Source organism: Lithobates pipiens, unplaced genomic scaffold (assembly GCF_037356315.1).
Source record: "Lithobates pipiens isolate NorthernLeopardFrog02 unplaced genomic scaffold, aLitPip1_a1.2 Scaffold_16, whole genome shotgun sequence".
NCBI lineage: Eukaryota > Metazoa > Chordata > Amphibia > Anura > Ranidae > Lithobates > Lithobates pipiens.
This window is the reverse complement of record NW_027507748.1, coordinates 49,954,566-49,979,548: the sequence shown is the minus strand read 5'-3', so window position 1 is coordinate 49,979,548 and position 24,983 is coordinate 49,954,566. Positions and strand designations below refer to the sequence as shown.

General features: G+C 43.6%; 1 protein-coding gene across 4 annotated transcripts in view; it reads left to right on the top strand.

The window, feature by feature from the left end:
* DSCAM (DS cell adhesion molecule) overlaps positions 1-24,983 on the top strand; it is a 730,792-nt gene that overhangs the window by 656,831 nt on the left and 48,978 nt on the right. For all 4 annotated transcript variants that reach the window (XM_077479889.1, XM_077479887.1, XM_077479888.1 and 1 more), the window contains 2 exons: positions 11,791-11,940; positions 24,414-24,611. In XM_077479889.1, coding sequence (XP_077336015.1) covers positions 11,791-11,940; positions 24,414-24,611 — 348 coding nt within the window. The remainder of the gene's footprint in view (positions 1-11,790; positions 11,941-24,413; positions 24,612-24,983) is intronic.

Sequence of the window (24,983 nt, the reverse complement as noted above, 5' to 3'; positions counted from 1 at the left end):
TATTTATCCATCCATATTTTTTCTCCAGTTCTCCCAAAGGAAATTTTCCTTCAAAGTCTGGATATGGTTCAGGCTATTAGAGTCTACTGCAGGGGTGTTCAACCTGTGGCGCATGAAGGCCTCTTGAGCCTCTCCCTAAGGAAAGAGAGCCTTGCCTGATGGGGGCATGGATAGGTGCATGACATGGGGAATGATTGGTTGGGACATCTGGGATGGGATGGGATGGACCTGAGCTCAGGAAATCAGGTCCCCCAGGGAATTCTGGGCCTTTCGGAAGAGTCATTGGAAGAGTTGCCCACCCTCCCACCCCCTTTTTCCTATGTTATGGTATGTCACAACTTGCTGCAGTTTTCTTGACCTTGCCAGCAGTTAAAGTTGCTGTAATAGGCTATGCCCTTAATGGAAAATTGGAAGTAGGCTGTCTGTCCAGCACTTATGGTAATGACAGGCCCCACTTCCCTCTTTTGGTTAAGTGCTCACAGTACGATTGTGACAGGCACTGGTTAAATATGTTCACGTTATGTGTTGAAATTTAATAAAGCTATGGCCTTGCTCTTTCCAACCTAATGGTCATAAGTGTCTTATTTAATGGGGTAAAGGGCAAGGGTTGTGGGGGATTTGATCCCGTTGTGTTACGTTAATTGGGACCTAAGCCCCATTGTGCCTCAGCAGCCATGCGGCCCAAGACGGTTATGAATACAGCCCAACACAAAATGGTAAATTTACTTAATAATGTTGACATGCTGCGGAAGGAAAATGGACTTATCATTTTTATCTTCTCAAAGAAAAATATTCCATTCTTCACAGTCATACCTTAGGCCCCTTTTATGCGGGCCACCCGATTGGGTCTGCTTGCCCATTTTTCAGATGGACCCAATCGGACTCTCCATTTTCCTCTATAGGCAGTCATATGTAAATGGATTTGTGTCCGTTTCCACCCAGCTACCTCTGATCTGGTCCAGCAAAAACAAACAGAAGTGTGATTTGTTCCCCTCTATCTGCTCAACTTTTTCTGCTCGTCATCAGCTATCCTTATTGTTGGTGTATTTTATGTGTGTCCCAAGACAATTTCTCTTCTTCCAATGTGGCCCAGGAAGGTCAAAAGGTTGGACACCCCTGATATACTGTATCTTTCTGCACTGCTTCTTTCAGAATGACTAATTCCCTTTATTTATCGTGGTAAGACCCATCACCTTTACCTGTTGCTTGCTGTCTGAGTTTATAGTTATAGTGCACTTTAGTCCATGAGTCTCCACCTAGCAATATTTTCAGGTGGACTGCCTGGCACATATGGACAGATGTTTTTATTTCTTCAAAAGCAAAAAGAAGGGTTAAAAAAGCACAAGCTATTTTTTTTCCAATCAGATCCATCTGTAAACATTTGTATTCTCTCTTCTAAGGCTGCATTCACACAACTTTGCCCGCGATTACACCACGCGATTTCAAATGGCTGCAAAAGGCAGGACACATTTGCGATGCCATCACTTCTATGGCACCCCAATCATGGCGCGATTGTCGCATGGTAAAATCGCACTGAAATCGCAACACGAGCCACTTGTCGCTACAAAAGGAACATGAGCTTTTTTTACATAGTTAGTCCGGTTGAAAAAAGTCCATCCAGTTCAACCACAAAAAAAAATAATAATAATAATATCATACAATCCCATATACCCAATTCTATACCCACAGTTGATCCAGAGGTAGGCAAAAAACCCCAGCAGAGCATGATCCAATTTGCTAAAGCAGGGGAAAAAATTCCTTGCTGACCCCCCGAGAGGCAATCGGATTTTCCTCGGATCAGCTTTACCTATAAATGTCAGTACCCAGTTAAATTATGTACACTTAGGAAATAATCCAGGCCCTTCTTAAAGCAATCCACTGAGCTGGCCAGAACCACCTCTGCAGGGAGTCTATTCCACATTTTCACAGCTCTTACTGTGAAGAAACCTTTCCATATTTGGAGATGAAATCTCTTTTCCTCTAGACGTAAAGAGTGCCCCCTTGTCCTCTTTGTTGACTGTAAAGTGAATAACTCCACACCAAGTTCACTATATGGGCCCCTTATATATTTGTACACGTTGATCATATCCCCCCTTAATCTCCTCTTATCAAGAGTGAATAAATTCAGTTCCTCTAATCTTTCCTCATAGCTGAGTTCCTCCATGCCTCTCATCAGTTTGGCTGCCCTTCTATGCACTTACTCCAGTTCCCCGATATCCTTTTTTGAGAACTGGTGCCCAAAACTGAACTGCATATTCCAGATGAGGTCTTACTAATGATTTGAACAGGAGAAAAATTATATCTCTCTCTTCTTTTGCGTGACAGAATCGCGCCTTGCGATTTGCCGTAATTGCAGCACGATTTACCATCCGAAAATCGCGGCACAATTGGGATGCCATTAGAAATAAGGGCATCACAAACACGTCCCGTGTTTTGCAGCCATTTGAAATCATGGGGGCCGAATTGCAGCGATTCCACCTGTGATCATGTGTGAATGCAGCTTAATAATTATTTAATTTCCATTCAGTCCATTCTTTTTTCATGCCTTTCATAAAGCTGTTTTTTTATTATTTACTACTGTTATTGCTAACTGTAGTAAAACACTGAAAAAGGGTTACAAACTGAAAAAAATCAGACTAGGCATTTGTCATCTGCTTACCACTCTCTACAGTGTAAAATGATGGCAACCTGCAAGATCAAACCTGCAACGTGTTGTATTTTAAATAAAAATTAGAAATAGATAAAAATAGAAAAAAAAAAAGTGGAGCACATACAGTAGCACTTATTTTTATGTAACAGAATATGTAATTAAATTCAATTAATAGACCTCCACTGCACTGCAATTACCTTGCTGCTTGCCAAAACACATCACAACTGGTCTAAAAGACATCCATGTGCCCACCCATATATATCCTTACCCCTATAACGGCATGCATGTCTGTAAAGAGGAAGGATTGCAAGAATAAAGGGATTAAGGGTTAACCATTCCTTGGTGCAGACGGTTTCCATCTCTTGGCAAAGGATCAGACTTCTAACCTGCAAGCGTGGAAAAGGCAGATTTCAGGCTTAGGCTCTCTGCTGCCTTGTTTGGGCAAAGTATGCAAACAAGAGAAGTCTGCAGGATTTCATATGCTGCTTGTCACATAGGAGCTTTAATGTTTAAGAGGAAAGCTTGCAGCACATCTTCATGACAAACTCTCTTACGCTGTTTAAATATCGCCAGGGCATCTGTAGAAGAGTTATGGTCTCGTTGTCTTTCTGGCTCTTAAAGCCTCAAATCTGATCTCACTTTTCACCTGCTGCCCGCCCCGGACTGTATTTTTTGGGGTAGGAGGAGGTGATAGGTGTCCTGTCTGTTAAATTGAGATCACCGTGTCCGCCAGACCTGAACACCTTTCCTTGATTCACCCTGTGTTTGGACACAGAGCATCTACGGTGAAGCATCTGCTCCATTTTCTGACTAGGAATGATTGATAATTGATTGCAGCTATTTATGGCTGTTTATTGCACCGTTCTAAGGTGTACAGAGGAACACCTGGTACAAAAAAATCATCTCACCTAAAGGACCTTTTGAAACTTTTGGTTAAGAAGAGCAGTGGTCTCCAAACTGCAGCCCTGGGGACCGATGCTGCCCTTTACTCGCCTTTATCCGGGCCTTGAGGAATTCTTGCTGCCACTGACACCAAAAATGGGGCATTTCTCTGACACCGTTGATGGGGCACTTTTTTCCCCACTGACACCAACTATTTCTCCCCCTAATACCAAAGATCAGGCATTGTTTACTCCAACTGGGCTCTCCACCTATACTATATTTTAATTGAGGATCTTCTTCTTTGATGAATAAACCATAAAGTGCTTTTTCCATCAGAACAAATTTTCCCTTCTATCAGTCCAGTGCTATCATACACAAGGCCTGAATATTTGTTTTTGGGTTGTGCAATTGGGTGTGCTCTATGAATCATATCCCCTAATGCAATGCATGTTAATGCGTGGAAAAAAGTGCGTCAATGCACGTGCATTACCACAGAACACAACGGTGTAAGTGGCCTTGATGACATTAAAGTGAACCAGACCCAAACTGAAAATTTTTATAGATAAGAATAGTACTGAATATAGGGCATGTTATGGTGCTATGACACTTGTGCAGCCTCAAATTCTGTCAATGCTGACATTAAGGCCAACCCCTTCCTGCCATTAAACCCCTCCTTTGTTATGCAAGCGTCACATGCCAGAACCTCATGGGCAGTAGACGCTGTGGCATTTGACAGTTGAATGAAAGATGGCAAGCTTAAAAAGGGAACTTCACCCCTTCTGCTAGGTTCTTCCTTGACTCTAATGCCGCGTACACACGATCGGAATTCTCATTGGAAAAATCTCTGATGGTTTTCCTGATGGAATTCCACTCAAGCTGTCTTGCCTACACACGGTCACACCAAATTCCGATCGTTTATAACGCAGTGACGTACAACACGTACGACGGGACTAGAAAAAGGAAGTTCAATAGCAAGTAGCCAATAGCTTCTGTCTCGTAGTTGAATCTGAGCATGCGTGATTTTTGGCGTGTCGGAATTGCCTACACACGATCGGAATTTCCGATAGAAAGTTTTTCCATCGGGAAAATTGAGAACATGCTATCAACTTTTGGCTGGCAGAAATTTGGACAGCTAAATTCCGATGAAGCATACACACAGTCGCATTTTCCGATGAAAAGCTCTCATCGGTCTTTTCCTGGCCCGGAATTCTGATCGTGTGTACGTGGCATTAGGGGGGCAGCAAAGCTTGTGCCATTATTGGCATTATCAAGGTGATCCATCCACCACCATTGCACCATTCTTGAGCGCTGGAGATTGTTGTTTATTCCTGATCCGGGGGTGTCTGCTGTTGCTGTAGACGTGATGCTGTCATTGTATTTAGCTAAAATCAGCTGGATCATTCATAATTCAACAGTGCGTATCGGGCTTTACTGGATCCAGAAGTGAAATTGCTGTATCACAACTCAGCTTGAGCTCTTTTATGATTCTATCTCACCTTTTGCAATACATTGTTTCTGATATAATATGAGCAATACAAACCCACATGGCCAAATAAAGGATTTGATGACAATATGAAGCTCAGATATCATCTTTTTAAAATTCTGCTCTTCGGATTTCACCATATCCAGCATTTAATGTTCTTTTTTTAATCTTTTTTCTGTTTTTTTTCTTTTACCCGGCGCCCCAGACAAATGTTTCATAATGAATATAATATGTTTGACCCTCATGTGACTTCTTAACTTTAAATTTTCAGTTGCAGATTTCACATTTCCAAACGGCACCACATTTTAAAGACTATTTCAATCTGTGATGAAAACGCATGTTATATATAGAGCTGCACATATAAACAATCCTCTGCATTAGTGTCAGGGATCAGCCACAAAACCAACACGAGAAAAGTTTCTGCTTCAATTAATACTTTGCAGTTCTGCCCTCTTCACCGTACACAAAGCTATGGAGGTTTATGTTACTCTGCTAATGGCCTGGAACATACAGTAAGAATTTCCATTTCTACGCTGGACTTTTTGCTCATTTAATGGGCTTTCCTGCTTTGTAAGCAGAGCGGTCCTTTGCCCATGTCATCTTCTTAAAAGTGCTTTGCACTCAAATGTGAACATTTTGTATTTTAAGCGTATGCCATGGCAACATAAAACAAACAAAAAAAAATTGGATTCACACATCAGCAATCCTTTGTAGTGTGTCAATTGCATTGCACTTGATTATGTGTTGTGTAAAAGATTAACCCAGGAAAAATGGAAAATTCCCTCTTGCATTGGGGCTGCTCCGAACTGCAAAGGGTTGAATACTCATTTATATACTTACCTAAGTCTCCACTCCCCCAGTATACCATGTTCCCTTATAATTTAGCATTGGACTGTCCCTTGGCGTTCTCACATCCAATGTGTTATACACTCACTTTATTAGGTACACCTTGCTAGTACCGGGTTAAACCCTCTTTTGCTTTCAGAACTGCCTTTATTATTCATGGCATGGATTCAACAAGGTGTTTAAAACATTCCTCAGAGATTTTGGTCCATAGCGATAGCATCAAGCAGTTGCTGCAGATTTGTATCCATGATGTGGCTCTCCCATTCCATCACATCCCAAAGGTGCTCTATTAGATTGAAATCTGGTGACTGTGTAGGCCATTGGACTACAGTGAACTCATTGTTATGCTCAAGAAACCAGTAGTGAGATGATTTTAGAAGAGTACCGGGTTGTACCCCCTTTTGCCTTCCGAACCTCTCTTCATTCTTCATGGCATAGATTCAACAAGGTGTTGGAAACATTCCTGAGAGATTTTGGTCCATAGTGACACGATAGCATCACACAGTTGCTGCAGATTTGTCAGCTGCACATCCATGATATGAATGTCACGTTTCACCACATCCCAACAGGTGCTCTATTGGATTGGATTGGATTGGATCTGGTGAGTGTGGAGGCCATTGGAGCACAGTGACCTCATTGTCCATTGGTGAGATGATTGGAGCTTTGTGTGCATTATCCTGCTGGAAGGAGCCATCAGAAGATGGGTACACTGTAGTCATAAAGGGATGGACATGGTCAGCAACAATACTCCGGTAGGCCGTGGTGTTTTAAACGATGCTCAATTGGTACTAAGGGGCCCAAAGTGTGCCAAGAAAATACACCCCACACCATTACACCACCACCACCAGCCTGAATCATTGATACAAGGCAGGATGGATCCATGCTTTCATGTTGTTTACGCCAAATTCTGACCCAAACATCTGAATGTTGCAGCTGAACTTGAGACCAGACAACGTTTTTCCAATCTTCTATTGTCCAATTTTGGTGAGCCTGTGTGAATTGCAGCCTCAATTTCCTATTTTTAGCTGACAGGAGTGGCACCCCGGTGTGGTCTTCTGGCCTGCTGTAGGCCATCTGCTTCAAGGTTGGATGTGTTGTGCATTCAGAGATGGTATTCTGCATACCTTGCTTGGACTGAGTGGTTATTTGAGTTACTGTTACCTTTCTATCATCTCGAACCAGTCTGCCCTTTCTCCTTTGACATCAACAAGGCATTTTCATCCACACAACTGGGGCTCACTGGATATTTCTTTCTTTCGGGTCATTCCCTGTAAACCCGAGAGATGGTTGTGCATTAAAATCCCAGCAGATCAGCAGTTTTTGAAATACTCAGATCAGCGTGTCTGGTACCCCTTTCTTCCCCATTCTGATGCTCGGTTTGAACTTCAGCAAGTCATCTTTACCACGTCTGCCCTAATGCATTGAGTTGCTGCCATGTAATTGGCTGATTAACAATTTGTGTTACCAAGCAATTAAACAGATGTACAGTGGTGTGAAAAAGTGTTTTCCCCCTTCCTCATTTCCTGTTCCTTTGCATGTTTGTCACACTTAAGTGTTTCGGAACATCAAACCAATTTAAACAACAGTCAAGGACAACACAAGTAAACACAAAATGCAATTTGTAAATGAAGGTGTTTATTATTAAAGGTGAAAAAAAATCCAAACCATCATGGCCCTGTGTGAAAAAGTGATTGCCCCCCTTGTTAAAACATACTATAACTGTGGTTGTGCACACCTGAGTTCAATTTCTCTAGCCACACCCAGGCCTGATTATTGCCACACCTGTTCACAATCAAGACATCACTTAAATAGGAGCTGCTTGACACAGTAAGGTCCACCAGAAGATCCTTAAAAGCTACACATCATGCCGAGACCCAAAGAAATTCAGGAACAATTGAGAAAGAAAGTAATTGAGATCTATCAGTCTGGAAAGGGTTATAAAGCCATTTCCAAAGCTTTGGGAATCCAGCGAACCACAGTGAGAGCCATTATCCACAAATGGCGAAGACATGGAACAGTGGTGAACCTTCCCAGGAGTGGCCGGCCGCCCAAAATTACCCCAAGAGCGCAGCGACGACTCATCCAAGAGGTCACAAAAGACCTCACAACAACGTCCAAGGAACTGCAGGCCTCACTTGCCTCAGTTAAGGTCAGCGTTCATGCCTCCACCATCAGGAAAAGACTGGGCAAAAATGGCCTGCATGGCAGAGTTCCAAGGAGAAAACCACTGCTGAGCAAAAAGAACATCAAAGCTCGTCTCAATTTCTCCACAACACATCTTGATGATCCCCAAGACTTTTGGGACAACATTCTGTGGACCGATGAGACAAAAGTGGAACTCTTTGGAAGGTGTGTGTCCAAGTATATCTGGCGTAGAAGGAACACTGCATTTCATAAAAAGAACATTATACCAACAGTAAAATATGGTGGTGGTAGTGTGATGGTCTGGGGCTGTTTTGCTGCTTCAGGACCTGGAAGACTTGCCGTGATAAAAGGAACTATGAATTCTGCTGTCTACCAAGAGATCCTGAAGGAGAATGTCCGACCATCTGTTCATGTACTCAAGCTGAAACGAACTTGGGTTCTGCAGCAGGACAATGATCCTAAACACACCAGCAAGTCCACCACCGAATGGCTGAAGAAAAACAAAATGAAGACTTTGGAGTGGCCTAGCCAAAGTCCTGACCTGAATCCTATTGAGATGTTGTGGTATGACCTTAAAAAGGCCGTTCATGCTCGAAAACCCTCTAATGTAACTGAATTAAGACAATTCTGCAAAGATGAGTGGGCCAAAATTCCTCCAGGACGCTGTAAAAGCCTCATTGCACGTTATCGCAAACGCTTGGTTGCAGTTGTTGCTGCTAAGGGTGGCCCAACCAGTTACCGTATATACTCGAGTATAAGCCGAGATTTTCAGCCTCTTTTTTGAGGCTGAAAGTGCCCCCCTCGGCTTATACTCGAGTCATCGCTGTCTGCCCGCTCGATCAGCGTGTCGAGCAGACAGACAGCGGCCATTCTATAGTTCAAAAGCCGCGCCTCCGGCTCCGCCTTCGCCTGTGATAGGCGGAACACTGAATTTCCCAGCAGCCTGTGTTCCGCCTATCACGGACATCGTATCATCCTCGTACTACGGACAAGGATGATACGATGTACGTGATAGGCGGAACACAGGCTGCTGGGAAATTCAGTGTTCCGCCTATCACAGGCGAAGGCGGCGGCGCAGCTTTTGAATTTTACAATGGCCGCCGAGGCGCCGACGAAGAGGGCACGGGACGGAGGCAAGGCAAGGCACGGCACGGGACGGGACGGGACGGAGGCAAGGCACGGCGGCGAGGCACGGAGGCAAGGAGGCTCGGCACGGGACGGAGGCTCGGGACAAAGGCTCGGGACACAGGTAGGCTGGACACACACACACACACACACACACACACACACACACACACACACACACACACACACACACACACACACACACACGGATGGATACACACACACACAGGGAGGGATGGATGGATGGATGGAGACACACACACACAGGGATGGATGGACGGACACACAGGGATGGACGGACACACAGGGATGGACGGACACACAGGGATGGACGGACACACACACAGGGATGGACAGGCATGTCTTACCCTCGGCTTATACACGAGTCAATAAGTTTGCCAGTTTTTTTGGGGGTAAATTGGGGGCCTCGGCTTATATTCGGGTCGGCCTATACTCGAGTATATACGGTATTAGGTTTAGGGGGCAATCACTTTTTCACACAGGGCCATGATGGTTTGGATTTTTTTTCACCTTTAATAATAAACACCTTCATTTACAAATTGCATTTTGTGTTTACTTGTGTTGTCCTTGACTATTGTTTAAATTGGTTTGATGTTCCGAAACACTTAAGTGTGACAAACATGCAAAGGAACAGGAAATGAGGAAGGGGGGGGCAAACACTTTTTCACACCACTGTACCTAATAAAGTGATGAGAGTAGATCCTCCATCAGTATTGATGACACCAGAGAGCATCCAACTGCTGGAGCATGGGGGGAAGAGGCTGTAGGATTGGTCTTAAAAAGCAGAGGAGCCTTTGAGAACGGAGTATTGGGTAAGTAAGGGCTCATTCACACAAGCGAATACCATAGCCGTTCCTCCTCAAAGTGGCTTGCGGTAGAATGTTTTTCAGAAGGCATCCTTCAAAATGCCATTCCACCATGCTGGTTCTGAATTGCAGTGCGGTTGTGGTGCGGCCCCATTCACTCAACCTAAACAAGCATTTAGCCCTTGCAGTGTGGGGGTGTGTGGCTGGTTTGGGGTATGGGGGGGGGGGGGGGGTAGGCCCACTGCATGGCAGACATGTTGCTTTCTTTGTGGCAGTCCATTGATAAAGAATGGGTTGCTAACACTCTGCATTAGGCAAAAACACACAAATGATGCCCTCTTCTGTACAATGCATTAGTGTGGTATTTATAACAAATGGCAATGCAACACACCACATATAGAGCAGACATTACCACAAGTGTGAATAATTCTAGCACAACTGTGCAATAAATGCACATTTCCCCATGTTTATTAAATGACAAATTCTGCAAATAGAGAAAAACATGTCGAGGCAGCTTTTTTTTTGAAGATGTATTTGGGATTTTTAAGGTGCAAAATTATACCAAAATCATTTATAAAAGGTAGAAATTTATTAGAACATTAAAAACAAACATAAAAAGGGTAAGCATTGATATTAGGCCTTGTACACACGGTCAGACATTCCGACAACCGAATCCGTCGCATTTTTTCCGACGGATTTTGTCCGAAACTGTTGCATACACACGGTCGGACAAAGTTGTCGGAAAATCCAATCGTTCAGAACGTGATGACGTTATTTTGTTACGACGGGACTACGTTCAGCCTAGTAGCCAATAGCTTTGGTCTAGGAATTTGATCTGAGCATGCGTGGCACTTTGTCCGATCGGAATTCTCTACACATGATCGGACTATGTCCAATCGGATCATGTTGTCGGAAAATTTTATAGACAAGTTGGAAAACTTGGTCCGTCGGATACTCCGACAGAAACAGTCCGATGGAGACCACACACAGTCGGATTATCCGACAACATGGTCCGATCGGACACCTTCCGTCGAAATGTCCGACCGTGTGTACAAGGGCTTACAGTACTAATATAACTGCTGACTGATTTCATCTCTACATGTTTCGCCTTGTTAATTGGCTTCTTCAGGAGAATTTATTGATATCAGGCACAGTGAGCACTAGAAGTAGAAAGAAATTTTAGAAAGATGGGACAATCAACAGTCACTGAAACATGTAGAGATGAAATCAGTCAGCACTTATGTTAGTACTGTAATATCAATGCTTACACTTTGTATGTCTGTTTTAAATTTTCTAATACATTTCTACCTTTTTATAAACGATTTTGTTATAATTTTGCACCTTAAAAATCCCAAATACATCTTTAAATTTCTAAATGATCTTTCAAGGAATATGGTGCTTTATCTTTATTAGATGATAAGCAAAATACTTTCTCTCATGTTGATGCAACTAACACACTGCACAATTCTCCTTTTTAGGTAGGAAGTAATCATTATAAATGCTTTAAATGTGTTTTTTTTCTCTCTCTCTCCTGAAGGGCCTACATAGTGGTCCATTTAGCTGTGATAAGCATACTGGCTGGTATGTCCATGCCATCACTTAAACATCATATATCACACCCGTTCCTATACTTAAGATTTATGTTCAAGCAATTAATTCTGGCATTCTTAAATGCATCTAATATGGCAGAACTGCAAGAGGCTGTGCGTTAAATGCTCCTCTTAATTAATGAAGGAGCACAGCTTTAAATCAGTCACCTTTCTGTTATGCCAGCATTAAGGTTTTAAGCCCCTTATATCTTCGTCTAATGTTAAATCTTCTCTGCCTTCCAGATGACAGATCGACGGTGCTATTGACTGATGCCGACTTTGGCGAGTCATCAAAACAGAAGTCATTAACTGTGACTCACACGGTGCATTACCAGTCTGTCTCGCAGGCTACGGGGCCCTTGGTGGATGTTTCTGATGCTCGCCCTGGAACAAGTGAGTGTACATTTAAGAACGTTGTTTCAAAGTTTTTTTTTTTTTTATTCTATGTTTTTATTAATTTTAAAGAATCCATCAACTTAAAAGGAACTTATCGTTCTAAGATCAAATATGTTTCCTCTTTAACTCAATAGTATGATAATAGATAGAGGGCGCTAGTGTGTATAGTAGTGATACTACCAATAGTGGATAACAATAGATAAGTGTTATCAATTACACATACCAAAGAATATAGAAATAATAAAATATAAAAAAAAAAAATATGATCCCAACAAGTGAAACTCAAAAAATAATGGTGCTTGATTGAAATGCAATAAAATGTGCAACAATAGTGATCATTCACACTGGTGAAAAAAAGTCCCAATAGTATTGAAGTGGTTGTAAACCCTTACAAACCACTTTAACCTACAGGTAAGCCTAGATTAAGGCTTACCTGTAGGTCCAAGAAATATCTCCTAAACCTACACGGTTTAGGAGATATTTTCCAAAAGACAGGCACCGCTGTCTACAGCGCACCGCTGTTAACGGCGATATGCCGCGAGTGTCGGCTCCCGTGCGCATGTGTGGGAGTGACGTCATCGCGGCTCCGTCGAATGACAGCGCCGGAGCAGCGAGACCCACCGAGAAGATGGAGGCTCCGTACACAAGGGGACAGCGGTGACTTCGCTGGCTCCTGTGTCAGGTAAGTGACACATAATGGACTACTATGCGATGCACAGTAGTCCATTATGCTTTACCTTTGCAGGGAATCAAACCCTGATGGGTTTACTTCCTCTTTAACCACAATAGAAATGTGGACACTGAGGTCTTCTGAGTACATATGAAATCTGTGGATATATGTGGATAGTAGAAATTCCTTCACCATGAAGAGGAAACGTCACCCCCACAGTGCTAGGTAAAAGATCTGCTTACCAGATGCAAATGACTTCTTTAGTTAAAAAGACAGTCGTAAAAGCTTGTACAGGATTGTGCCTGTTCACATATGCAGATGGGAAAAACAACTCCTCCCCGGATGGTTAAGCATGGGATATAGAAAAACAATAGTTGCTTCCATAGCGTAATACAGTTTATTAAAAATAGTTTAAAAACAAGATAAAACAACCAAATGGCCCCTTACATTTGTTGGTGCCCACCCAGCACTGGGGCTGCTTGCTTGGCAGTAGTGGTGCTATGCGTATAAGCCACAAACCACATCCGTGGTCGGCGTGTGTTCCACCAGATGATCGCGAAAGCCAAGGATACCGTAAATGAGATCACGTGACCAAGGTGATGCTCCGACGTACGTTTCGTATCAACGTCTTCAGGGATGCACGGTATACTCAATAGTATATATGTTCTTTATTTTTAAAGGGTTTGTAAAGGTTTTTTTTTTTCCAATAAAAATAACAAACATGTTATACTTACCTGCTCCGTGCAAGGGTTTTGCACAGAGCAGCCCCAATCCTCCTCTTCTGGTGTGCCCCTCCGGTGCTCCTGGTTTCTCCTCTTCATCGGGTGCCCCCATGGAAAGCTGCTTAACATGGGTGAACCCGTGCGGGCTCACTCCCGAGTCCTGCTGCTGTGTCCACTGACACAGACAGCGGGTCTCAGCCCCGCTCCCGTGTCACTGGATTTGAGTGACAGCAGTGGGAACCAATGGCTCCTGCTGTTATCAATCTGTCCAATGAGGAGAGAGACATTAGCTGGAGCTGCTGGGCTTGTGCGCATCACCAGTTCGAAATGGTCTCAGGTAAGAAAACAAAAGGGGGGGGGGGTCTGGGGGCAGTTGCAGCAAAGAAGGCTTTTCACCTCAATACATAGAATTTCCAATAAGGAGAGAGACAGAGGCTGGAGCCACTGGGCTCATGCACATCGCTGGATTGGATCAGGCTCAGGTAAGAAAAAGAGGGGGGCCTGGGGGAAGCTGCAGCAAATAAGGTTTTTCACCTTGATTGAGGTGGCGACTAGTGATCAATTTTCTTGGGGGCGGCCCCAGCCACACCCCCCCAGCCAGCCACCCCCCACCCCCCTGCACTCATTCGCTAGATCACTGTTTACACCCCCTCATCGCTTGATCGCTGCATCTCTCGCCCGTTGCCCACCAGGCCCCCCACCAGCCCCGCACTTACCCCATCCAGGTCTTGGCTTCAGCGTCTTTCCGGCCTGCGTCTCCTCCTGAGTCCTGGTGGTTGCTTCTCCTTCTGGCCAATCAGGACTTGGGACTCGCTGCCAATCTGGTTTTGGGATTACTGGCCAATCGTGTCGCGGGACACTCTTCCTGATTGGCTGGGAGGAGAAACATGGAGACATTAGCGAATATTAATTTACTAATGTCACACAACTGGGTGACAACTCCAAGCACAGTGCTCTGCGCCCCAATCCCACCCTTTTTTAAGCCAATTAGAGCCTCAGATCATGTGCTTTGAAAAAAAACCTCCCAAAAAAAAATTGGAATCAATGTGTCCGGCTCCCTGCATGTAGATTAGGGGTTGGGCGCATGGATTAGGGGCACTGCGCCCTGCATGAGCAGCCACCACTGCCTTCATGCTTAGAATTCATTAAGGTGAAAAACATTAAGACTTTACAATCGCTTTTAATGTAATTTTGAAAAATGTACTTGTATTTATTTTCAACTAACGCCAAAACCTATCACTGGCACATCATGGACCTTTAATATAACGTCCAACAATTTATTACAGGAAACACATCACAGCAGTAAATTGCAATGCTTCAGATCCATGCAGACCCCTTCATCAGGCATCACATTGGGTCCTGAAAAGTCAGCATTTACTGCTGTGATGTGATTGTTTTAATACATTTTTACATGCTATGTTGAAGATCCATGGTGTACTGCCAATATATGTTTTGACTTGTGTTGATTTTGGTTTCCAGCTGGTAGTTGCTACAGCACCCACTTGCTTCAAGCCATCTCCAGTAACATGTACAATGGGAATGTTCTGTTTACTTTCAACAAACATCCTGGATCTCCCTCCTTCCCTTTACTCTCCTACTCAAATTTTAAAAGTGCAACTCCGGCCAACAGATTTTTTAATTTGTGGCTATAGTCATAAAGGGTTTAGAACCTATACCAGTTTTTTACTGTTATGACCATGCTGGAGAGAGTCAAATTCATTATTTGTTCTAGTGACCATCAGCCCCAAAACCGAAACAATGAGGGCAAATCTAAAATGTCCAAGTCGTTGTCAGAAGAGGTATAGTGGAGTCTCTCAAAGGGGAGACTTGTTCTAGTGACAGCTGTCAAAAGCAAAATTCCCCCTAACTTTGGAGAAGTTTCCTCTCATTTCCTGTTATATCTCTGAGATTGGAAGTGATAGGAGACATCTACCCAGTCAAGCTTTTGGGTAGGTGCAGCATGGTGGTGTAGGCAGTAAGCACACAAAGTCCCAATTTGCGAAGAATGATGTATTGGAACAGCAGGTTAACCGCACAAACCAGCCTGGTGAGGAGGCTCACCCTTTTCGGTGCCACCTACAACTGTGCAGTGGAGAAACAGCGGAAGATTCAGGGATGCTGCCAGCATCTGCCATGAGGAGTCAGTTTGTTTTTCCATCACAAGGTGGAGGGAAATCGGGTGGACATGGATGTATCATACAGCATGGCAAATAAGTATTGAACCGGTCACCATTTTTCTAATTAAATCTAAAAGTGCTATTATCATGAAATTTTCACCACATGTCGGTAACAACCCATGCAATCCATACATACAAAGAAACTAAAACAAATACGTACAGAAATAAGGTTATGTGTAATAAAATGGAATGACACAGGGAAAAATGATTGAACGCGTGAAGAAAGGGAGGTGCAAAAGGCATGGAAAGCCAAGACACCAATTGAAATCTATCAGTAATTAGAAAGTAACCCTGTCCCTATGGCCTATAAAAAAAGTGTCTCATTATCAAGGTGTCACATGAGAAAAATCTCATGATGGGTAAAAGCAAAGAACGTTCTCAAGACCTTCACAACTTTGTTGTTGCAAAACATACTGATAGCATTGGTTACAGAAGGATTTCTAAACTTCTGAATTTACCAGTGAGCACTGTTGGGGCTATAACCTGGATGTGGAAAAAACATAATTTCACCATAAACTGGCCACGACTAGGTGCTCCTCGCAGGATTTCTGACAGAGGAGTGAAAAGTATTATCAGAAGAGTTGTCCAAGAGCCAAGGAACACTTGTGGAGAGCTTCAGAAAGATCTTGAATTAGCAGGTACAATTGTTTCAAAGAAAAAAATAAGTAATTCACTCAACCGCCATGGGCTGTATGCATGCTCACCAAGCAATTCAATGCTGAATAAAAAGTTAAAGCTTGTTTAAAGTTTGCTGCACAACATTTAGACAAGCCTGTGAAATACAGGGAGAATATAGTCTGTTCAGATGAGACCAAAATGTAACTCTTTGGAAGCCGTAATACACACCATGTTTGGAGTTCAAATGGTACATCACCCCAAAAACACCCCCATAGCAATGGTGAAGTTTGGAGGTGGGAACATCATGGTGTGGGGCTGTTTTTCAGCATACGGTACTGGCAAACTTCATATCTTTGAAGGAAGAATGAATGGAGAAATGTACCAAGACATTCTTGATAAAAATCTGCTGCCATCTACCAGGATGATGAAGCTGGAACGAGGGTGGACATTTCAGCAAGACAATCATCCCAAACACAAAGTCAAAGAAACCCTCAATTAGTTTCAAAGAAAGAAAATAAAGCTGCTAGAATGGCCCAGCCAATCACCTGACTTGAATCCAATTGAAAATCTATGGCAAGAACTAAAGATCAGAGTTCATTGAAGAGGCCCACAAAACCATCAAGATTTGAAGACCGTGTGGAAGAATGGGCCCTAATCACACCTGAGCAACGCATGGGACTAGTTTCTCCATACAGGCGGAGTCTTGAAGCTGTCATTACCAACAAAGGATTTTGTACCACGTATTAAATTTCCGTTAGCGTGTTCAATACTTATTCCCTGTGTCATTCCCTTTTATTACACATAACTTAATGTCTGAATTTATTTGTTTTGGTTTCTTTGTATGTATAGCTTGCATGAGTTGTTACCGACATGTGAGAAAAATGTCATGCCAATAGGACCTTTAGAAATATATTTACCTAGAAAGATGATGACGTGTTCAATACTTCTTTTAATCGCTGTATGTGACATCCTTTTCTGTTCTGATCAGCAGGGCTGGGACAAGGGGTGGGCAGGAGGGGAGGCTTCCCTGGGCACTGTGGTATCATGTGAGATGGGGGACACCACAAGGAGGCTGGGCGGAGGGGGATTTGTGTTGAGAAGGGGAGTCTGTGGGGGGAGGGGCGGGGGTAAGAATTGTTCTAGGAGGGCAAATTTGGGAGGTGTGCTAGGAGTGGTGATTTGGGGGGATTTGTGTTGGGAAGAAGAGGGATGGGAGAAGAGGAGTTGTGCTATAAGGGGAGATTTTGGGAGTTTGTGCTATAAAAGTAATATCGTAGAGTAGCAATATTCTTTTTTTTGGAGGGGGGGTGCAATTTGTCAGGTTTGCCCTGGGCTTTGGATGGCCTTGTCCCACCACTGCTGATCAGACTCGGCAGTGGATCAGTCTAGGATTCCCTACTGAGACAGGACAGAGGGCGTTCATGTGGAAGGTGCCTAAGCCTCCGGATATAATGTCAGTGACTAATAATAATATGTAGTTATACAGAATTATAAAATAAATTAAATGTAAAGAGAATCTAAACTGTTAAAGATGTACCCCCCCCCCCCCCCCCAAAAAAAAAGACAAGGACCAGTCGCTCAACTTACCTGTGGTCTTCCTGCATCTGATCTTTGCCCCATCATTGACTTACCTTGCTGCACTATGTCTGTGTGTGGATGCAGCCATCTAGGCTTAGCAGGGTTTGGGTAGGGGAGCAGGGTTTGCTTCCTCTTGTCAGAGCTATCCCCTTGATGACTGGTGAGAGAGTATTCAGGAAGCAGCAGGAGAGCTGGAGGAAGCACAGAACCTCTGCATGGATGAAGCAGAAGCAAGAAAATCCTTCCACCACAGGTCTACAGGTACGGTTTCCTCTCCAGCAAGCAGAACAGCGAGCAACACAGCAGTGACATCAACACATTTCACTCCAGATATTGTGAGCAGTCATAGGCAGTGGTGCCTTAGATCAGGGATCTCCAAACTACAGCCCTCCAGCTGTCGCAGAACTACACGTCCCATGAGGCATTGTAAAACTATGACATTCACAGACAGGACTAGACATGATGGGAATTGTAGTTCCTGAATAACTACAAGGGCCATAGTTTGGAGGCCCCTGTCTTAGATGATCCCACACTCCAGGATATATACTATGAGACTGAAGACAACAGAAAGGTATTTTCCTTGGATCCATGGCTGATATTGGAGGCTCTCACAGCATTCACTCTATGTACAGAGCATAGAACTGAACAGACTGTCATATAATGGTACATTTCAGTACAGAAGCTTCCCCTGGGCTCTGTCCAATTTTTCGAAAATTACAATCGTGATAAAAGAACATTTTTTTTTTCAGGTTGCCTAAATTGAAATACATGAATTATGAAACTGGAGAGCAGCTTCTTTGTACAGAAGTTTAAATAGAGGGAGCTGAAAAGGCAATGTTCTAGACATTCCCTATTTTATGTAGTCTGTTGAACGCTTTGTAACGTACAGTAAGAACTCTTAGATCTTGACACCGCAGTCCCTAAACGATGGAAAGAGCTGATGGAAGTCAGCCTCCACGTAAAATTCAAGCATTACTTTTTGTTAGACATATCCTTTCATGGGTAATAAAGGCCTTTCCTTGTGTATTCAGTTTATGTGACAGAACCGCTTTTAGACTGTGGGGGAAGAAGCTGCAAATCCAGGCTAGAGACCACAGTGCATGTACTCTATGGACACGGGCCTGCAAGTGCCTCACTTTCCTGATACTGAAGTTGTGCACAGTAGGACTCCATTAATTAATTTGCCAATTTCAAGCCTGGTAAATTATTTGCATTTCCTTAATCAGCTGGAATTGCTTTTAATAATATATTGAGTTATTTTGAAAAAGCTCTTAGCTGTATGATTAATTGATTGAACAGCTAAAAAAAAAAAAAAAAAAAAAAAAAATCATTTGCAAAATTAAACTGTAAGTTTGCATTTTTAATTTTACCCTGGAGATATGCAGAGTGCAAGATTCAGGAGAGGAAACAATTAACCCTTTAACATAGAAGTCACTGGCCTCTAGTAATATGTAGGCCACACTAAGTGATATCAATGGCCTTTAGAAAATAGGTAGGCTTTACTGTAGTGATATCACTGGTCTTTAGTAAATGGATAGACTGCATTCTCAGTGATGTCACTGGTCTCTAGTGAATGGATAGGCTACATTTTCAGTGATGTCACCAGTTTCCAGTGAATTGATAGGCTGCATTCTCGCTGATGTCACTGGTCTAAAGTGAATGAATAGGCTGCATTCTCAGTGATGTCACTGGTCTTGTGTAAATGGATAGGCTGCATTCCCATTGATGTCACTGATCTCTAATGAATGGATAAACTGCATTCTCAGTGATGCCACTGGCCTTTGGTGAATGGATAGACTACATTCCCAGGTCACTGGTCTAATGTGAAGCGATAGGCTGCATTCCCAGTCAAATTACTGGTCTCTAGTGAATGGATAGGCTGCATTCTGTCATATTACTGGTCTCCAGTGAATGGATAGGCTACATTCCAAGTCATATTACTGGTCTCTTGTAAATGGATAGGCTACATTCCCAGTCATGTAACTGGTCTCTAGTGAATGGATAGGCTAAATTCTCAGTGATGTCACTGGTCTCTAGTGAATGGATAGGCTACATCCTCAGTGATGTCACTGGTTTTTAGTGAATGGGTAGGCTACATTCTCAGTGATGTCACTGGTCGCTAGTGAATAGATAGACTGCATTCTCATTGCTTGAAGGTGTGAGGGCTTTTTTCCAACAAAGCCTTCGGCATGCATGTAATCATGATGTCAAAGCTGACATATCGATCACATGATTGGGAACCACCCTGATCAGTTCCCAGTCATCGGGGGCACCGTAGCTTTCAGCAAAAATAGTAATTGAGAGCCTGCAACGTGGCAGCTGGTGGCTCTCAAAGAGGGGATGTTTAAAAACTGACTTCAAGCATGAGGTATCAGGGTGGAGGGTGTTCTTTTTACAGATTGCAGAAAAAACTGACCTTCTGGCAAATGCAACAAAACTGTAATTAATGCAGTTACTGTTTGTGCCCCTTAACAACATTATACCATTTATTTTTTAAATGTAGCTAGTGTAAGTACCTGAATTTGACTTTGACCAGCTTCTTGTAATCCTCTATACAGCTAAACTCAGATGGGGGGTAGAAGTAGCAGTGCAAGGAGCCAATCAGGTGTGACGTAGTGCATTTGTATTGACGAGAACATTCTGAGAGGAGGAGAGAACAGAGTGGGCAGAGGGGACACCTCATCACTGTCCTGTTATGCCTTCACTTTCACTGTCCAATCACAGGCTGGGGACAGGGAGGTGACTAAACAGTTTTACGTATCTGCCATACAGAAAAGTCAGGTCATCATCCTGTCTATGCAGTGTGGTAGGACTGTGTATATCTCAGAACTAAATGGACAAATATTCAAATCCTTTTTCACATTAACAGGCCCCATATACAGTATCTCACAAAAGTGAGTACACCCCTCACATTGTTGTAAATATTTTATTATATCTTTTCATGTGACAACACTAAAGAAATGACACTTTGCTATAATATAAAGTAGTGAGTGTACAGCTTGTATAACAGTGTACATTTGCTGTCCCCTCAAAATAACTCAACACACAGCCATTAATGTCTGAACCGCTGGCAACAATACATGCAGTGAATACATCCCTAAGTGAAAATGTCCAAATTGGGCCCAAAGTGTCAATATTTTGTGTGGCCACCATTATTTTCCAGCACTGCCTTAACCCTCTTGGGCATTGAGTTCACCAGAGCTTCACAGGTTGCCACTGGAGTCCTCTTCCACTCCTCCATGATGACATCACAGAGCTGGTGAATGTTAGAGACCTTGTGCTCCTCCACCTTCCATTTGAGGATGTCCCACAGATGCTCAATAGGGTTTAGGTCCGGAGACATGCTTGGCCAGTCCTTCACCTTTACCATACCATTCTTTAGCAAGGCAGTGATCATCTTAGAGGTGTGTTTGGGGTCATTATCATGTTGGAATACTGCCCTGCAGCCCAGTCTCCGAAGGGAGGGGATCATGCTCTGCTTTAGTATGTCACAGTACATGTTGGCATTCATGGTTCCCTCAATGAACTGTAGCTCCCCAGTGCCGGCAGCACTCATGCAGCCCCAGACCATGACACTCCCACCACCATGCTTGACTGTAGGCAAGACACACTTGTCTTTGTACTCCACACCTGGTTGCTGCCACACATGCCTGACACCATCTGAACCAAATAAGTTTATCTTGGTCTCATCAGACCACAGGCCATGGTTCCAGTAATCCGTGTCCTTAGTCTGTTTGTCTTCAGCAGTCTGTTTGTGGACTTTCTTGTGCATCATCTTTAGAAGAGGCTTCCTTCTGGGATGACAGCCATGCAGACCAATTTGATGCAGTGTGCGGCGTATGGTCTGAGCACTGACAAGCTGACCCCCCCACCCCTTCATCCTCTGAAGCAATGCTGGCAGCACTCATACGTCTATTTTCCAAAGACAACCTCTGGATATGATGCTGAGCACGTGCACTCAACTTCTTTGGTTGACCATGGCAAGGCCTGTTCTGAGTGGAACCTGTCCTGTTAAACCGCTGTATGGTCTTGACCACCATGCTGCAGCTCAGTTTCAGGATCTTGGCGATCTTCTTATAGCCTAGGCCATCTTTATGTAGAGCAACAATTCTTTTTTTTTTTCAGACCCTCAGAGAGTTCTTTGCCATGAGGTGCCATGATGAACTTTCAGTGACCAGTATGAGAGAGCAAGAGCGATAACACCAAATTTAACACACCTGCTCCCCATTCACACCTGAGACTTTGTAACACTAACGAGTCACATGACACGGGGAGGGAAAATGGCTAATTGGGCCCAATTTGGACATTTTCACTTAGGGGTGTACTCACTCACTGTTGCCAGTGGTTTAGATATTAATGGCTGTGTGTTGAGTTATTTTGAGGGGACAGCAAATTTACACTGTTATAAAAGCTGTTGTAGCAAAGTTTAATTTCCCTAGTGTTGTCACATGAAAAGATAGAATAAAATATTTACAAAAATGTGAGGGGTGTACTTACTTTTGTGAGATACTGTATGTATTTCAGTGGTATAATAAAATTCATAATATTAAGTTACATAAATTCATAGTTTAGATGGATGTTCAATGAAGGAGCTTCAGCCCCCTCTGGCTTTTTCCAAACCAACAATATATACAGCTTAGAATGGTAGAAATAACACAGCAGGGTGTGAAAAAACATTGCAGAATAATAGTGTCCTCCTTCTGCCAGCCTATAAGAGGTTAAAGCCACTTTATTTGTCTCTAGAAACAGCTTAGTCTAGCCAGGCTAAAAATACCGTTCATCTCTGCAGATGTGACATCTCCAAATTACAGGGAACTCTCAGGGAGCGCAGTCACAGGACAATAGAACGCAGGGAGCGCCGCCGACATCCCAACTGATCAGAGGAAGCGCAGACAACCATCAGAGCTGACACTCGGGGTCTGCGTCTACCTGCCCGTAGGACTGCTCTCCTAATTCATCACTGGATTATTTATGGTGCTGCTTATGTCTATTTAGTTTCGGATCCAAGACATAAATGACCACATAAATCACTGGTCCTATCTTGGTTGTCACATGCTGTGATGTGTTCTGTTCGATCAATGATAATTTAAAGTATATAGGCGTGCACACATTTATCTAACGGTGTGTACTATGTGTGCACATTATATTTTATATCTCTCACACATCTCTATCTTTCATCTGTTCTTCTGTTTGTCTCTTTGACTCAAATCTATCCATCTCCAGTATGTCTAACTGCATAGCTATCTCTCCATCCATCCCATATTTCTCTGTCTGTCCCCATCGCTCTGCACTATGTACAGTCTCTCTCCACTCCCCCTCTCTTTCTTTCCCCCTCTCTCTCTCTCTCTTTCTTTCTCTCTCTCTCCCCCCTCCCCCTCTCTTCCCCCCCCCTTTCTTTCTTTCTTTATTTTTTCTTTCTCTCTCTCTCTCTCTCTCTCTCTCTCTCTCTCTCCTTCTCCCCCCTCTCTCCCCATTCTCTCTTTTGTCTCCCCCCTCTTTCTTTCTCTCTCCCCCCCCTTCGTTCCCCATCTCTCTCCCCCTCTTTTTCTTTCTCCCGCACTTTGTTTCTCTCTCTCCCTCTCCCTCCACTTTCTTTCCCCCTCACTCTCTTTTTCTCTCTCTCTCACTGCCTCTTCCCCCTCCCCATTCTCTCCCCCCCTTTCCCTCTCTCTTTCTTTCTACCCCCCCCTCTCCTCCCTCTTTCTCCCCCTCTCTCTTTCTCTCTCTCTCCCTCCTCTTTCTTTCTCTCTCTCTCCCCCCTCTTTCTTTTTTTCTCTCTCCCCCTCTTTCTTTCTCTCTCCCCCCTCTTTCCCTCTCTCTTTCTTTCTACCCCCCTCTTTCTTTCCCTATTCCCTCTCTCTCTCCCCCCCTCCTTTCTTCCCCTCTCTCCCCCTCTTTCTTCCTCCTCCCCCCAACTCTCTCTCTCTCCCCCTCTCTTTCTTTTTCTCTCTCCCCCTCTTTCTTTCCCTCTCTCTCTCCCCCCCTATTTATTTCCCTCTCTCCCTCTTTCGTTCTCTCTCTCTCTATCTCTCTCTCTCTCTCTCTCTCCCCTCTCTATTTTTTCTCTTTCTTTCCTTTTCTTTCTTTTCTCCTCTCTCTCTCATTCCTTCTGACTTTCTTTCTTTTTCTTGCTTTCCTTCTCTCTCTCTTTCCTTCCTTCTCACTTTCCCTTTCCCTCTTTCAATCTTTCCTTCTCTCTCTCTCTCTCTCTCTCTCTCCCTCTCTCTCTTTCATTCTCTCTCTCTCTCTGTCCTCTCTCTTTTTCTATTTCTCTCTCTCCATCTCTCTATTTGTCATTCTTTCTCCATTTCTTTCTTCTCTTTCATTCCTTTTTTTTCTCTCTTCTTCCTTCTTTCTCTCTCTTTTTTTTCCTTCTCTTTCCTTCTCTCTCTTTCCTTCTCTCTCTCTCTCTCTCCCTCTCTCTTTCCTTCTGTCTTTTTCCTTCTCTTCTTCTCTTCTCTTCCTTTTTCTCTCTCCTTTTCTTTCTCTCTCTCTTTCCTCCCTCCCCTCTCTCTCTTTGCTTCCTTCTCTCTCCCCCTGTCCTTATTTCTCTTTGTTTCTCTCTCTTTCTCTTTTACTCTCTTCCTCTCTCTAGTTTTCTTTTCTCCTCTCTTACATGTATACCCTGTTGCTTGCATGTTTCTCTTTATATCTTGTTAAAGTGTGTATTTTTTTCATGACCATAAATTTTTTGGCCTCTCACAGATCCAACCACTAGAAAGAACGCCAAGGCCGGCCCAGCAGCTCGGAACAGATATGCCAGCCAGTGGACATTGAACAGACCGCATCCCACCATATCCGCGCACACACTGACCACAGATTGGAGACTACCCACTCCCAGAGCCACGGGCTCTGTAGACAAAGAAAGCGACAGCTACAGTGTCAGCCCATCGCAAGACACAGGTAACTTGAATACATTCCTTTATCATATAACTTTGAAGGGGAGTTCCCACCTATGAGGAGTGGTGAAGGGAATGTGGTGTGTGTCAGAATGCCACCCGTGACGCCCTTCTGCTAGATCTGACCTGTTCTGTCTTCCCGAGTGTAAGACAGTATTCTCAATATGCTAAGCTACAACAATCGTTATTTACCATATTGTAATTTTCTGCAAAAGAATCTCTCTGATTATGGCGTATAGCACAATGTGGCATTATTCCTCCCACTAATACCAATGATGGGGCACTAGTCCTCTCACTAATACCAATGAAGGGGAGGGGCTATTCCTTCCACTAATACCAATGATGGGGCACTATTCCTCCCACTAATACCAATGAT